Source organism: Pimephales promelas, chromosome 9 (assembly GCF_988280905.1).
Source record: "Pimephales promelas chromosome 9, fPimPro1.hap1.1, whole genome shotgun sequence".
In the NCBI taxonomy this organism is placed as follows: domain Eukaryota; kingdom Metazoa; phylum Chordata; class Actinopteri; order Cypriniformes; family Leuciscidae; genus Pimephales; species Pimephales promelas.
In genome coordinates, this window is record NC_142777.1 from 34,671,357 (window position 1) to 34,687,828 (window position 16,472).

A 16,472-nucleotide genomic window follows, 5' to 3' on the forward strand; every position below is an offset into this window, starting at 1 on the left:
TTGCCAGATCTTGCAAGAAAAACATACGGATATAAACTAAAAACTTGTTGCAAAGAATTTACATTAGCATTACCTTTTACACATAGCATTAAAATGTTATATTCAAAATATAGGAAAGGAAAAAGCATGCATTTATGCACCATTGAAGTGAAGAGGCACTGGAAGAGGCAGGAACATGGGAAGAAAGGAGAAACGCACTTTACATTATGTTGAGTGTGGAGGTTTGACAGCCATCAAGGACCAGCGAGCACAAATGTGTGACTATTCTGAAAATAAGCAAATTAAACGCTTCTGTCTCGATGAAAAACAAGCCAAAAGTCACTTATAAGAGTAGATGGCAACACTGTTCTATCAGGATGAATAGCTGGGACATGCATTGTTGTCTGAAAAAAAAAAAAAAAAACTATTTCAGTGAACAGATTTTAAATGTTAAAATGCCTGGAACAGGCTGGTATTGACATTTTCTTCAGTAAAAATAAAAAGAGAGAATAAAAGCACAGGAAGGTAAATTACCAAGAGATTGAAAATTAAAAAATATCAGTTCAATTGAAATGAGGGGAAAAAATGCACATTAAATCACCCATTCATAACATGACACTTTTATTACAGGACACTGAGGCAAATCGACAAATAACAACTATTGTCTTTACAAATTTAGGAGCATTTCAGATTTCACAGCAGACTAACACTAAGCCCTGATTTAAACCCATTAAAACATTATATTTCTAGGATGACAGGGTCGACTGTGCCTTGTGCTTTTCAAACCTGTGTCCTGGATTGAGACCATGTCATGTCTCAAACCGGCATTTACAGAATATTGTGCTTTAAACATTCGCACACATCAATTGGAGGGCGATCATCAAACATATCTCAAATACAAATCTTTATGGAGATGGAAATGCACAATGCTCACTGACATTTGATACACAGCCTACGGCAGATGGAAAGATCATTCCCAGAGTCTGGGATGACGCACTGCCATAAACAATATCTTGGAACCGTTTTCAGCACGTGGATTAAACTGCTGGCTTGACGCCATGGCTATTTCCATTTTTAAAATAAATCTTGCTTGGCTCAAACATAAACTAGAATTAATTTGGGTCACGAAGACCAATTCTTAATATCACATTAATGTTTGGCAAACTGTAAGGGAAACAACGAGGGCCGGATCATCTTTGGAGGTCAATCTGCACTGTATAAATTAAGGTGTTCCTCTTCATCTCCTTTGGCCCTGGGACCAACAATAGGTTTTTATGAATAATTTGCAGCAACACACTTCCTTGTTTTTCCTTCTTGCTTGTTTCCAAATCAAAATGTCCTTCACAAATTGCTCTAGAAAAAAGTACATGAAAGAAAAGAGTGTGTACACTATGCACACATACAGACATAAGCACACACAAACACTTTAGAAAATGAATGGCACATAACAAAACGTCATAGCATTCAGAATGCAATTTCTATGCATCATTCAGAAGAAGAACCAGTGCAGAGATGATGTTCATTGTGGCCCATCATACAAATGCAACAATTAGTTCATTTAAAGGGATGAGAAGGAAATGTGTCTATATATCTGTTACTCCTTTCACTCTTATATTTCAGATTTTAGATTGTGTACTGTATTCATCATACCTCTCAATTCAAGCTTCAAATATAAAGTTATATTTTAAATATTGAAATTATGTATATATATTATGTCTGTCAATTTAAAGGGGTGATGAACTGAGAAATCAAGCATTTGACATCTAAGAGGTCATCATATTATAAGAATATCCAATAAAAGCTAAGTTAGTCCAATAAAAGCTTTTATTGACACCAGGCTCAGCAAACGACTCGTTTTTTCAAAGTGGGGAACTATGACGTCAAAGAGGATAAAACACCACCCCCGCTGGAGAAGATGAACGCTTACTTCAACATGGCCGGTTTAGCCCCGCCCACTGATTCGCGCATGACACGCATAGCTAAATAACATAGCCCTACCTCGTGATGACAAACCGGATCGAGAGTGAAACTCATTATAATATGCAAAACTATTATCCACTCACAGCAGTGGGCGTTTACTTTCAAGTCCTTAATGCGAGACACCCATAAAAAAACGTGTTTTTGAGCTAGGCTCAAAACTAGGGTAGAAAATAGCCTATTACTTTTTTCATTTTGATGTTTTTTAATGTAAAAACCAAGCGAACGTCATAGACAACAATAAAAAAAAAAAAAAAAAGCCAGTTCATGACCCCTTTAACAATTCATTTAGTAAACACCACACTTACCAAAGAAAAAGCAGCACAGAATGAGTGAAGAGCCGCTCACAAAGGATGTGTTTTTTACCTTCAAGATGAATGGAAGCGAATGAAATGTGGTTTTGGGATATGCTGGAAAAAAAAAAGATATGACAGATGAAGACATAAAGCAAAGCCCAAAGACATCAATCTAGAACAAGTGTACATAAACCAAACAGTAACGGAACACAAGTGTCCTATGTGAACGGCCTACACTTGGGGGCTTTTCTTAGCAAATACTGATATATGTAACTGCAATTTGATTAATTAATTAGCAAATTTTTCATTGTTTGATAGCCCTAATCATCTATATCTAAATTCACCCCTGAAACAAAAGTAGGTAGAGACAACTGCGTTTACTTTAAATCTGCATTGCTTTTAACCAAACTGACCAACTAGTTAACGCACAGTGACGCTTCACTCTTTTGAACACCACAAGGATTTATTTGCACGTCCACTTTGGCTCGATCACCAAAGATAGTCCCTCAGTTGAGTAGTTTAAAGAGATATAATATGAGCCCTGTCAAAAAGTTCTCCGTCACCACTTTTTGGAAAGTTTATAAGGTCTAGTTCAAAGATATCAATGGTGCTGTCAAACATGTTTTGTTGGCTCAAGTTTTCAACTTCAAAGTCTGATGGAGAATCTACTGTGTGCGATTGTGAATATTGGATAGTTTAAAACAGTTCCCTATCCCGAGTTTCCCTTATAAGCCGTATTTCTGAAGAAGTTCTGACTGCCACTGCCGTTTGCGCTCTGGGAACGCCGGGGGGATCTTGATCTTTCGGAAATCTCGGATACACTCTTTCATTTCCTCCTCTGCATTGGGCCTCTCCAGAGTCTTTCTCCGGGTTAGACCGCTTCCCCCACCTTCCCGCGAACCCACTCCACTGGTGAGGGACTGAAACAGCTCACTGTTTCTCCTCTTATCCGGCAGCTCCATCCACTGCACGGAGGAGCCTTTCTTGGGCGGTCGGCCTAGAGTGAGAGTGCTCGGAGGCCGAGATACAGAGTGCAGGGCGCCACATGGGGCCAGGGAGCCCCCCACGACCTCACCACGGGACACCAGGATGGGGCCCCCGTCCTGGGGAGACGTGGCCTCTGAGTGGGTCTCAGAGCTGGATGTGGAGAGCTCGTTCAACGAGGCTCCGCTCTCACTGGCCTTATCCAGCAGTTTCTCAGACTTGGGCTCCTCACGCTCCAGTTTAGGGGATGCTGACTTGCAGGCAGGTCCTGGTGGATAGATAAAGAAAGAAATAGCTGATCAATCAATCGAAACCTCTAGAGGCCAATGGTAAAGTCTCACAGACTGGATTGATGAGATGCTAAGCTCTTTTGTGTTAGCGTATGCAATAAATCACGCCAGTTTCATTGCTTTTACTCTGTACATTGGTTTTGTTGTACTGTACATACACGGCTAAAAAAAATGTCTTATGCAGTAAAGATATCCAAGCATCCTTAAAACAAGGCATGTTTACTTAACACGCAAAAATTGCATCAGGACTAACTATTAGAAACTATTATTTAGTTAGATTTAGGCCTAAATAAAATTCTTAGGTCTTACGGGCTAGGGACGACATGAGGGTGAGTCATTAATGACATAATTTTCATTTTTGGGTGAACTAACCCTTTAAAAAGTTGCTGCCTCCTTTTTGAAGCATACTGTTGGGATTGTGATCATGATGCCATGTAGAATGAAGCTCACGAAGTAAACAGAACAGAATATAACTCTTTTTAAAAATAGATAGCTATCCTCTTGCAGAAATGTGTAGCATTTCAATACAATGTTGTTAAAGGCTCGTTTTTCAAAGCATTATGACTTATCATCCGACAAAAAATTGAGTCATTCAATATGGATATCTGTTGTACTTCACAACACAGCCCTTGCTACATTCCCTCTTAACCACAGATTTAAAAAGCCTGTGAGAGGATGTCATGCATATATTCTGAGATAGAGGGGTTCTCGGTTACATAAATCAGCCTTAAGCAAACACCAAAGCACTTGGGTCAAAAACATGGAAATGTGGTCCATAAATGGCAACTGACTGCACTTCAATGCAATATCAAGGCCTCGGTGATGATTACACGCATAATAAATATGTTCAGACGTTATGAAAGTTCTTTACACTCTACAGATTAAGACAAGTTTTAAAGTAAATGTCTTAATTCGCCCATAAGAAGTCTTTGCTGTCCAGGCTTCAACGTTCTTTGAGACAGCTTTTGATTTTCTGGTTCTGCAAGAGAAAATTCAACTCATTTTGAAGCTGAAAATGAAGCTTTATAACTGTCCAACACAGCTAACTACATCCAATCTCTTGCCTATTACCTCTGTATTGGCTCATAATGATGAAATAATACATTTTTTCAGAGAATCAGGAGCCAGCTGTAACTGCATGCTTCAGCAAGTCTCTTAATGTGATGCAGAGTAGCTGCTAATTGGTGATTAAACGTGAATATGCAGGCATAGCTGAAAACAGACTTCATCAGTTGATGTTCAGGACACAGATCATTGAAGGAGACCCTCTGAGAACAGGACACCTGACACATTTGTTGCACACAGAATCACAGATCCCAACCATCAGACCTTTGTGACAAGGAGTCACAAAACTAAACACACTACAGAGTTAAACTAAAAAGTATACTCTACTGTACACTCACTTAAAGGACTATTTAAGTGAAGACCTGTTCAATTTCTGATTAATGCAATTATCTAATTTAATGATAAAAACACTGAGGAAGCCATCCTGCTTTATAGCATTTGAGCAAAACCACAGCACGCGCTTATAATAAACAGAATGAAATCTTGCGCTGATGTGGATGCTAATATACAGATCGTTATAGTTATCCTTATAGCTTTATAGAGTTAAGTATGAAACAGATGAAAAATAAAGAAGTATCCTCGACCAATTGTTCTAAATGCATGAATGATTGTCAAGAGGTGTGCTGTGGCTTTACTATAGTAGGTGATTAAACTTTTTTAGGTGATAGGATTTGTGTAATAAGAAGAAAAAGTTATTTTGGTAAAAAGACAAGAATAAAACTTCAGGAGAGGCTCTTTTGACGTGGGCCTGTATGCAACCACCCAGAACAGTAGGTGCTTAACAGTACACTCTTAGAAGAAATGGTTCTATTTAGAACCAGAAATGGTTCCATCCCCGGCTTCATATATGGAACTCCAAAATGGTTCTATATAGAACCATTTTTTGGTAAAAGGTTCTATTGACCAAGTATGGAACCACAGGGTTCTATATAGAACCCAGAGGAACCCTTTTTTTTAATAGTGCATAGAACCTTTTAGGGGTTCCAAATACGTAGCGCTGATAGAACCTTTTAAGGTTCTATATAGAACCTTTTCTTCTAAGAGTGTACATTTTCTTTGGAAACTATTAAATGATAATTAAGTTTTAAAGGTATGTTAAAAACCTGAAATTGTTAAGTAAGCCCACTCAATAATCGACCGTCAGAGGACCACCACATACAACCTTCATGCTGTAAATTGCATATCTGCGTATCTGAAGCAGCAGCGTATCCATTTGCTGAGGTCAAGGGTCCTCAGATGCAGCTGTAGAGAGCTCAGCATGACCTTATTAAACCCAACAGATGTCCCCTACACTCTCCTGCCATTCTGAATTAGCATGAATGCTGGAACGTTCCAGAACGTCCTCCGGTTTTGGCCATTCCAGGTTTCATCGACCGTTGTGAACTCATTCTGTGTAATTGGATGGTTTTAAAAAGAATATCCTGCTATTAAGTAACATATGGTGAGTTGATCATTAAGGCACATGTGGCGAGTTGGAGGCATTTTAACAGGCTGTTCATCCTACTTTCTCCTGTTGCTTCATAATCTCTACAACAGCAATAAACATCATACAAGCAAACGAGCTAGTCGGACTAATGAATGGCTTCAAAATGCACACACACACTTCCCATCTCTCTTGCAAAACAATTACAACAATTACTGGTGTGTCTAGCACATGTGCGACTCGAAGGAAAACGTAACAGCTTCTCTCCTTCGAGTAAATACAGTCTACATCGAATTGTCAATGGGTTAATGAAATGCACTTATGAATGAAATGCAAAAACACTTAAATAAGCAGAGGCAATACCTGTGCTGGCACTACAGACGGGAAAACGTCCTATCATAAAACATCTCCAAACTGGGCAGTGAGATGTATGGAGGTCAGACCTACAAATAATGGAAGTTAAAGTACTAAAACCCATAACAAACAGTTCCCTCATTCAAGAATGCAACTTCTAAGTTTGAAATTGCTAACTTTATTTAAAACTTACTATTTTTCATTTTCAGTATACCCAGCATGTTGTATCTTCAAACACACTGGATTTTGAATAGCATGGAATAGGGTATAACACCGTGTCCCAACTAAACGCGACGCGATAAAATTCCAGTGACAGCAAGTGTGTCTGTCCACACTAGACGCGACGCGACTGAGACGCCACACGTCAATCAAAAATCACAGCCATTCCTACGCTATCTCACGACCAATTCGTACGAATTCGTACGAGTGATTAAAAAGTGGCTAATACGAACTAATTCATACGACCTCACTCGTACAACTTCGTACGATTTGTCCAAACCCTCGTGATGGGTAGGTTTAGGGGCGGGGTCAGGGATAGGTCATTCGTACGAATTCATACGAATTGACCACTTCGTAAAATATGTACGATTTAGCAAAAACGTACTAATTCGCACGAATTGTTATGAATTATCCACCTCTTAAAATTTGTACAAATTCTCGTGAGATCGGGTTGGCCATTCAGAACAGCGTGAAAGCGCACTGCTGGCCCGCACTCACATTGGAAATGGGTAAGTAAGGACATAATCAAATCAAGAAATAACTTTATTAAAAATCAAAACATTAACAAAATATACTCATTGATTAATTTTGTTTTGAAGTACAGTTGTATGTTTGCATAGAATTAGGGATGCACCGAAATGAAAATTCTTGGCCGAAACCGAAAACCGAAAAAGAGGAAACCAAGGCCGAAAACCGAAACACCGAAAGAATTATTAGTATCATTGTATTTATGGCTATGACTGTGTACAAACTTTACTAAAATCAAGGCATTGCAATTGCATATTAATATTTTCAAAGAATAAATCAATTACAAATTATGCAAATATTTATTTAGCACAATGCACAGTATAAAATAAAATTCAAACTAAAATGTTAAACTTGACCCCATACACTAAATAATAATCTAATGGCCTGCAGAAAGGTTTTAAAATGAAACGTTCTCTCAAAAACAAAGCCGAGCGCAAACTTCTCATCACACTAGCAGCCAGTTTGCATGTCTAAATTAGTTACATTTTAAAAATTTGGCATACAATAACATAAAAAGCCTTTTTAAATGAACAAGTGTCCATGTTTAATGCAAATGTACATGAAACTTAATGAAACATGTTTAGTGAATGCATTTAAATATTTAAGAGAGCATTAATTTAGTTCTATACATACATATACATAGTTCCCAATCCCATATATTTTTTGTAATGTCACAAGTAATAATCTCAGGGTTTACTGGGTTTTACATGATTATTTTTGTATTGGTGGTGGAATAGCCTACTAAAAAATAAGCATTGTCATGTGTTTATCTTTTTTTCTTCTCACCGATTCCTGATGGTTAGATGACAGTTACTTGAGTCGTCCCCTGTCGTTTCAAGGAATAGGAAAACGGAGAGCGCGTCAAGTATAAACGCCTCGACCGTTTGGAGCGGTGCGCGCGCTGTCTGTGGAGACTCGCTCTGCCTTGTTTACTTTCGCCTGCCTCCGCAGCGCGAGTCTCCACAGACAGTGCGCGCGCACTATAGGTGGATAAACAAGGCTTCCGTCTCCTCGCGGGTTCAGATACACTGAAATACGTCCGCACCGCAGACATGTTGCTTCAGACAAGCACGTGCAGGTCGCGGTTTCTGTTTGCGTCATCACAACATTTCGGCCGTATTGTTTCGGTGATAAAAGTCTTTCGGCCGAAAACCGAAAATGCACTTTTGGCCGAAAATTTTCGGCGGCCGAATATTCGGTGCATCCCTACATAGAATTAATTTTTAATGCTATATCACATGCTTTTAAAATCTGAAGTAAATTATCTGTTATCACTTGTGGCAGAGTGACCTATTTTTAACTAAAAATAAAATAATGTTTACTCATAACCAGTGTAATTTCTTCATTCTGTCAGCCGCGACGTCGCAGAAATAGAAACCGTTTCTAAATTAGAAACTTTGCATTTCACCATCGCGTCTGGTTAGGACAAAAACTCTGATTAACATGGAAAAGATACCTTTTATCGCGTGTCGTCAGGACACGGTGTAAGGGTAAAAGCCGCGGACACACTAGACTTTGAGCATGCAAATTTTCTTCTGACACTGAAGTGGTCGTGATATGACATTGTTGCGGTCTGACATATTTGTTTGCATTTGAATGGAAGTTAATGGAACATAAAGTTTAGTGTGAATGCCCCTTTAAGGGTGCGAGGAGATGTGCTTCCTCTTTAAAATGTTAAATAGAATGTCATGAAATAGTTTCAATTTATGTGTTGCCTAGCAACAACCCACACAACCCAGCACAAACGCTCCCGGTAAAATATTTGTTAAAGTATGTTCACAAACCACGACTAGCCTATAATTTAAACAGAAAAAAAGCATACTGTATGTGTAATTTGGTATGGCACCCAATTCGAATAAAAAATAGCTCATCAATGAGCCTTGGGCACCCAACACCCTTTCGTTTTGTGGTTTGTCCCTCTTTGGACCACAGTTGGCAAATTCTAACCACTGCTGAACGAAAGCAACACACAAGGCTTGCCATTGCAGAGATACTCTGTCCGGTCTGGTCTTCAAGAAAGAGACTTTCAAAAGTAAACAAACTCTGGGGGATATTCATTGGAATAAAAAAAGTATTACAACCAGCCTTGGTCACTCTATATAAACATAAATAACAAAATAATCATAAAAAAACTAAACAAATACACCAAATGCTCCTAGTACTATTGTACCACACACATTAAGGTTGGATAATGACTGCTGAAAATGTTAATTATCCTCTCAGCTGTCAGAATGCTGTTGGCAGAGAGACACAGGTTTATTCCTCATTCTGCCCTCATGAAATAAAGACCAATTAGCTCTGGCAGAGACATGAACCTCTTTAGAAGGATACTTTCTTTTTAGAAGGATTGACAACTCATTCAGCTCTCATTATAGACAGTTATTCCAATATGTTGAGTGAAGTTGCATTCTTTAATTACTCTGCTAGAACAGAACAGTCCCCCCCAGAATCTTTTTTATTATTATTATTGCAGCCAAAAATTGAAACAAGTATAATCAATAATCAATACTGTAGGTACAAGTGTGTATATACACTCACCTAAAGGATTATTAGGAACACCATACTAATACTGTGTTTAACTTTCGCCTTCAGAACTGCCTTAATTCTACGTGGCATTGATTCAACAAGGTGCTGAAAGCATTCTTTAGAAATATTGGCCCATATTGATAGGATAGCATCTTGCAGTTGATGGAGATTTGTGGGATGCACATCCAGGGAACAAAGCTCCCGTTCCACCACATCCCGAAGATGCTCTATTGGGTTGAGATCTGGTGACTGTGGGGGCCATTTTAGTACAGTGAACTCATTGTCATGTTCAAGAAACCAATTTGAAATGATTCAAGCTTTGTGACATTGGCCATAAAGAGATGGACATGGTCAGAGACAATGCTCAGGTAGGCCGTGGCATTTAAACGATGCCCAATTAAGAAAACATCCCCCACACCATTACACCACCACCACCAGCCTGCACAGTGGTAACAAGGCATGATGGATCCATGTTCTCATTCTGTTTACGCCAAATTCTGACTCTACCATCTGAATATCTCAACAGAAATCGAGACTCATCAGACCAGGCAACATTTTACCAGTCTTCAACTGTCCAATTTTGGTGAGCTCTTGCAAATTTTCGCCTCTTTTTCCTATTTGTAGTGGAGATGAGTGGTACCCGGTGGGGTCTTCTGCTGTTGTAGCCCATCCGCCTCAAGGTTGTGCGTGTTGTGGCTTCACAAATGCTTTGCTGAAAACCTCGGTTGTAACGAGTGGTTATTTCAGTCAAAGTTGCTCTTCTATCAGCTTGAATCAGTCGGCCCATTCTCCTCTGACCTCTAGCATCAACAAGGCATTTTTGACCACAGGACTGCCGCATACTGGATGTTTTTCCTTTTTCACACCATTCTTGGTAAATCCTAGAAATGATTGTGCGTGAAAATCCCAGTAACTGATCAGATTGTGAAATACTCAGACCAGCCCGTCTGGCACCAACAACCACACCACGCTCAAAATTGCTTAAATCACCTTTCTTTCCCATTCTGACATTCAGTTTGGAGTTCAGGAGATTGTCTTGACCAGGACCACACCCCTAAATGCATTGAAGCAACTGCCAAGTGATTGGTTGATAAGATAATTGCATTAATCAGAAATTGAACTGGTGTTCCTAATAGTCCTTTAGGTGAGTGTATATATTCCAAATATATACAGTCAGCAGGCAAATACACCTGCTTCTGTCTGTGTTAATCAAAAAAGAAAATCATATATAGATGTCACCCCTCCGGACCCTACTCCTCCCTCTCTGTGCGGACCTCGAACCTGGGTTTTCGGAATGGGAGGGGGGTGCTCTAACAAGGAGGCTAAAGACCGCATTCTCTAGCATCAGTTGCTAGAGCGCCTCCTGAGATCAAAGGTGAGGTTTACTCTCACAGCTCTTACTAGCTAGCCTCCGTTACACTCACCTCCCTTAACCTCACTCACATCCGGGTCACGGCACCAATGTCACCCCTCCGATTCCTAATCACCCCGCTCTGTGCGGGCCTCAAACCCGGGTCTCCGGCGTGGGAGGCTGGCGCTCTGACAATGAGGCTAAAGATTGCTGAAGCGCCATTTGAGATCAAGGGATTGAGGTTTGCTCTCAGCAATGTAATTATTATCAGTACAATACAATACAATTAGTCTGAGACTAATGTAAAAGCATTACAGGGATGCCAGACAAACTTTTAGCAATTGCTGGAAGATTTGAGATTCGAGGAATGAAACTCTACCCCTCCCTGTATGCATCTGTTTAGCATTTCTCGCCGGTACCCGGCCGCCACAACTGAACGCACCCTGACCTTTGCCTGGGGAGAATGGATTATTGGAAAGAGAGAGAGACAAGGGGGAAAACAGACAAGTTGAACACAATGGCTGATATATCATTGAGATGCACAAAGCATGTCTTCAGAAGGAATAGAAAAGGATTGAAGAGAAGCAAAAATCTTCAATAAGGCCATAATCCTACTGGGGAAACACAAGATCACAGGATTCTAGCCATCAGCTGCAAGGCCAAACAGCAGGGCATGAGAACTACAGGAAGTGACCTTCAGGAATGACTCACACAGATACGAGTATGTTTAGGTGGTGATAATGCAATAGATTGGTGTTTGTTATGATATAATCGTGATGACTATGATAAAACGATCCAATCAGACTCTGTTCCACTGGAAGCAGGAAACAGATTGTGCTTTATCTTGATGTCATTGTGAAGCTGATAATGTTAGAGGGACTGGGAAGAAATATATGGTAATTAAAATTCCATGCAATAATGCTAAATTTCTTCCATTATAATGGCAAGGCAAACACCACTATCACATTTACTACAAAAAAGTAATAAGGGGTATAAGGGATTTAAACAACCCTCTAAAACTACATATTGGACTGTAACCACCTTTACAATGCCTTATTACATGGCTTGGTTGAATTCTAATGTAGAATGTGGTCTGTTATTTCTTGATAAGTGTAACCTAAGTTTTTAACACACCGTTGCCATGAAAAACAGAGCTTAGCCATGGACACAGTTCTGTCCACTCTGGAGGATAAACTCTTTTAAATCAATAAACTCAAAAAAATCAATAAACGTGTGTCAAATTATTGATTTATTTGGTAGGTAGCCATGTAATAAGCGGGATAATGTAGAGCAAGGTGGTTTTTATAGTGAATACAACCCCTTCAGGCTGATTCAAGAACAATGTTTTTGCTATAACATCTACATCGCTCTACATTATCCCTTACATAGCAACCTCCTGAAATAGCAACATGCTAAAAACCATTTAGAACACTTTAAAAACTGCTTAGCAACACCCTGGCAACCATCCAAAATATTCTTGCTTTATGGAAGTGACTTTTGCACGGACAGTATACTTTAGATTCATTTGAATGGATTTATAAGATACAAAGTTACTCACTGGTGAATAGACATTACATTTTGTTTGTGCTCATTTTCCCACCACAATCACTGTCATAGAAATCTCTCCATCCTCTCTGTACATTTCCTCTCATTTTCTCTTGCAAACCTCAAAGGAGAGAAGCGTTTATTTCTGATGAGATATTTTGGTTGACACGGATGCCCATGATTTCCGCTTTTCAGTTTCATTTGCCTCGCTAAGCATGATGGAACAAACTGTAAATAATAAAACTATGCCGTCTGGTTTTCACTTTCTTTTTATAACAGGACATTGCAACGACTCTAATGCCTGAGATAAATATATTCACATTTATCTGACGCTTTTATCCAAAGCGACTTACAATTGTACATATGTCAAAGGTCGCAAGCCTCTGGAGCAACTCTTGCTCAGGGACACATTGGTGTCTCAAAGTGGATTCGAACCCGGGTTTCTCACACCAAAGGCATGTGTCTTATCCACTGCGCCATCACCACCACATAAAATATATTATGATGAAGTTTGAGTTCACTCACACAGATACTATAGGTTCTGATCAGTCAGAGGGGAAAAAAACAATGCTAAAACCAAAAAATAAAAAGCAGCTAACCATATGACCGTACATAGAGATGACACCATATAAATATGGTCATTAACTTTAAGGGAAGAATATAAAAATGCATATATATACGTATATATATATATATATATATATGAGGCACATAATGCCTTGTTCCCACAATAAACCAATTTAAATCAACTTCTTCAAAACCATTAAATATAACCTAAGCATTTTTCTTGTAAGGATTGCAGCCAACGTCATTTAATGCCAGCTTCAAGCAAGACTGAAACAAGAAAGATGAAAAACAGGAAACACAACTCATCCATCTGATCCGTCCCCATGACTTTGCACAGAAATAAACAGGGAATTTATACAAGGACTCAAATTTAATTGACAACCATCTGGACAACATTACAGAGTCTGTAAAGCAAATTTACAATCAACAGTCAATGAAAATAAATAAATGGAACATAAGGACTTTGAAATTGCTGTTGGGGATGTCCGGAATAATTGTGCACAATAAGACCAGAAACATATATTGAAAAAGTGCAGATATTCCTTTATCATGAATTTACTCTGAAATTAAATGTTTTTATTAATTAATTAATTTTAAATCAAAGGATCTATCATTTTGACCAAACAGCCATTGTTATCAAGTAATCTCAGAATGCAAGATACAAAATAAAGCAAAACAAACAAAAAAAGAAGAGATTTTTTAAAAATCAATTATAATATATACAATATTACATTAAAGGTGCAATACCTAAGATTTTTGCATTAAAATATACCAAAATCACAAGGCCAGTGTTATATATTTAGTTAAGATGATAACTTACAATATTCCAAACGTTTCAATCAATGTTTAAATCGCGAGAAAATTGAGATTTTAACCAAGGAAACGGGGCGTGTGAGCAGGGGTGAACTGGGAGTCGCGAGTCAATCGCATCATATCCGCGTTACCTCGGTTTCCGCTCATACTGCGTGTAGTCCTGGACAAATGCGGTAGTTGTAGTTGTGCGTTAGCGTCTATCAAGCAACAAACGTCAGCTTGTTTCGCGCATTTGTTATGGAATGGAGCACAATTATTCTTTTCATTTATTCTGGGAATGTGAACTATTGGCTGTAAAGGGGGTCGCACACCGGACGAGAAGCGCCGCGCCACGTTTAGGACAACTCCACAGTAACGTTATCGAACACCAGACGCACACTTTCTCATCAGTGTATGGCCAGCAATATTGTTATGTTTAATGACAGGAAATGAGGATAATGTCTGTTCTATGTTATGATTGTACTGTACAATTAAATACAATCGTTGCGGAGTCTGCATTCTGAAAACTTTACCTCAGATCATCCGTTCACGGAATGAATTGAGAATCTCACCTGAAAAATCTAATAACATCAGCAATTGTCATTCAAGCAGCTGATTTCTGTAAATGAATGCAAAACTATGCATATTGAAGCATAGGGCGAAGTCAGGATCGATTAGCAACGTTTTGAGACAAAAATAAACCATGTAAATGGCACTCTGTGGCGCAGCAGGATTTCGAACACGGTCCTGAGGCGTTGCCGCGGACAGACGCCGAATGGTGCCGCCGGTATGTGTACACTTATAGATAATAATGTGTTCGAATTTTAAATATGTGGCGAGACGCGGCGCTGAGCTTCTCGTCCGGTGTGCGACCCCCTTAACGTTAGTTTTGTGAAACTGTAGCTGTGGTTGAATACTTACACGACATGAAAAGATGTGTCAAATGTACATGATTTTTTATTTTTATAAAGTTACCAAAAAGGAGGTCCAGCCACGTCAACTCCTTGCAAGAGACCTGCCCCTTCAAACCCTCTCCACCATAGCTTCGTCCAGTGACTCGTACAGTAACATCTGTGATAACTAATTTACTTAAACCTGACTTCTCTTGCGGTTACTTCAGTTTACAGAAAAACAAGCATGTAAACGCAACATTTATAGAAATCGAACTTTACCTCATCCATGACAACTAATTTTCGATTCCTGTCTGACTGATTTATCCACAGTGGAGTTGAAAACAACAGTTCCCATCATTCCGCGTTTCTCCACGTCGTCATCAAGCAAAGCCGTTGTTGTCGTTTTGAATGTAGCGCCCTCTAGCGGCATCTAAATCTTGGGTATTGTAGCTTTAAGTGTTGTCAAATGTATCTGTACTACCAATACGGATAAAAATAAATAAAATAAAATAAAAAAAGAGCGCTTGTTCGTGTTTGTTTGAGCACTCTCTGTGCATCAAAGTTTTCCATTTGCAGCATGTTGTCTACACTAAAAACGGACACAATCAAGAAGACTCACCCGGGGTATTACATCATCAATTCGCGACACATTCAGTGATGCATGTACAGTATAGAAATGGTGGCTAGCAAACAAAAACAATCTCTAGCGCTAATTTTGAGCATAATCATGGCTTCTCTTGAAAAGAAAACTGGAAAAAAACTAAGATTATGTGTGTGGAGCAAGTGGTGGTATAATGTTGTCGCACTAACTGCGTTAGTCAGGTAACTGCGTAATCAGGTTCTGCGCTACCGTTCTTGTAACCCAGAGTGAGAATCACAAAATCTGACTGTTTTGCTGCCAACTACTGAAATTTAGTAGCGTGAAAACCCTAATTACATTATTTACCAACATATACAGGGAGTCCAGCAATTTGAGACCATTTCGTCTTCTCCAATATAATTTCATTTATTGTATTATTTCCAGGTTTAAATTAGATTGAATGTGTTTTCAGACTTTCGGACCCTAATGCATGAATACTTAAACATTTAATATGTGAAAATGGCAGCAAACACTTTTAAATTGCCTCGAATCGAGCGAGCAGACCACAACAAGGTTAGTTAGAGGATAGGGATTAGGAAGTGTTGAGCAATAATAGCAATTTGTTTCATATAAACTGAGTTGAAGTTTCAGGCTGAGAAATGTATCACTAAAGCCATGAAGTGAACTCTACAAGACAGAAACTCATCACTCTCAGACTCACAGTGGCTCGTTTTGTGGCATGTCGGAGCTCACACTATTCAAAACAACGCCATCCTCGATGGCAGCATTCTCACGCTAACTCATGCACACAGAAACAGAGGAGTTAATTCTAGACATGTCAAAGAGCTCGCAGCCGTGTTTACACAGATTCACATGGAATAGGGTGAAAGAAGTAGAAAAAAAAGAAAAACAGACTGTGCTTGGAGAAATGTGCAGAGCAGTTTGATGTTTTTTTATTTATTGTTTCTTTTCCTTTGCACTCTTTCACTCTCTAGCCATTTCATGCTCTCTCAACTGACAAGACTAGATTTCAAACAGTTTAAAATAAAACTATCTCAGATATTTATTTATTTATTTTCCAGATCAATATCTGTGCAAAATTC

The 16,472-nt window shown here is 39.0% G+C and overlaps 1 protein-coding gene across 4 annotated transcripts in view; it reads right to left on the bottom strand.

The window, feature by feature from the left end:
- Window positions 1–576: 576 nt before the first annotated feature.
- kctd8 (potassium channel tetramerization domain containing 8) overlaps window positions 577–16,472 on the bottom strand; it is a 32,166-nt gene continuing 16,270 nt past the window's right edge. Inside the window, exons 2-4 of one of the 4 annotated variants that reach the window (XR_016169741.1) lie at window positions 2,666–3,504; window positions 2,265–2,366; window positions 577–1,332 (exon numbers count right to left, since the gene is read on the bottom strand). Coding sequence is in view for 1 of the 4 variants with exons in the window: in XM_039649293.2 (XP_039505227.1) it covers window positions 2,978–3,504 (527 nt within the window). In the remaining 3 variants the exon portion in view is untranslated. Of the gene's footprint in view, window positions 3,505–16,472 lie in introns of all 4 variants that reach the window. The other 3 variants (XR_016169740.1, XR_005618098.2, XM_039649293.2) reach the window with 3 other exon arrangements.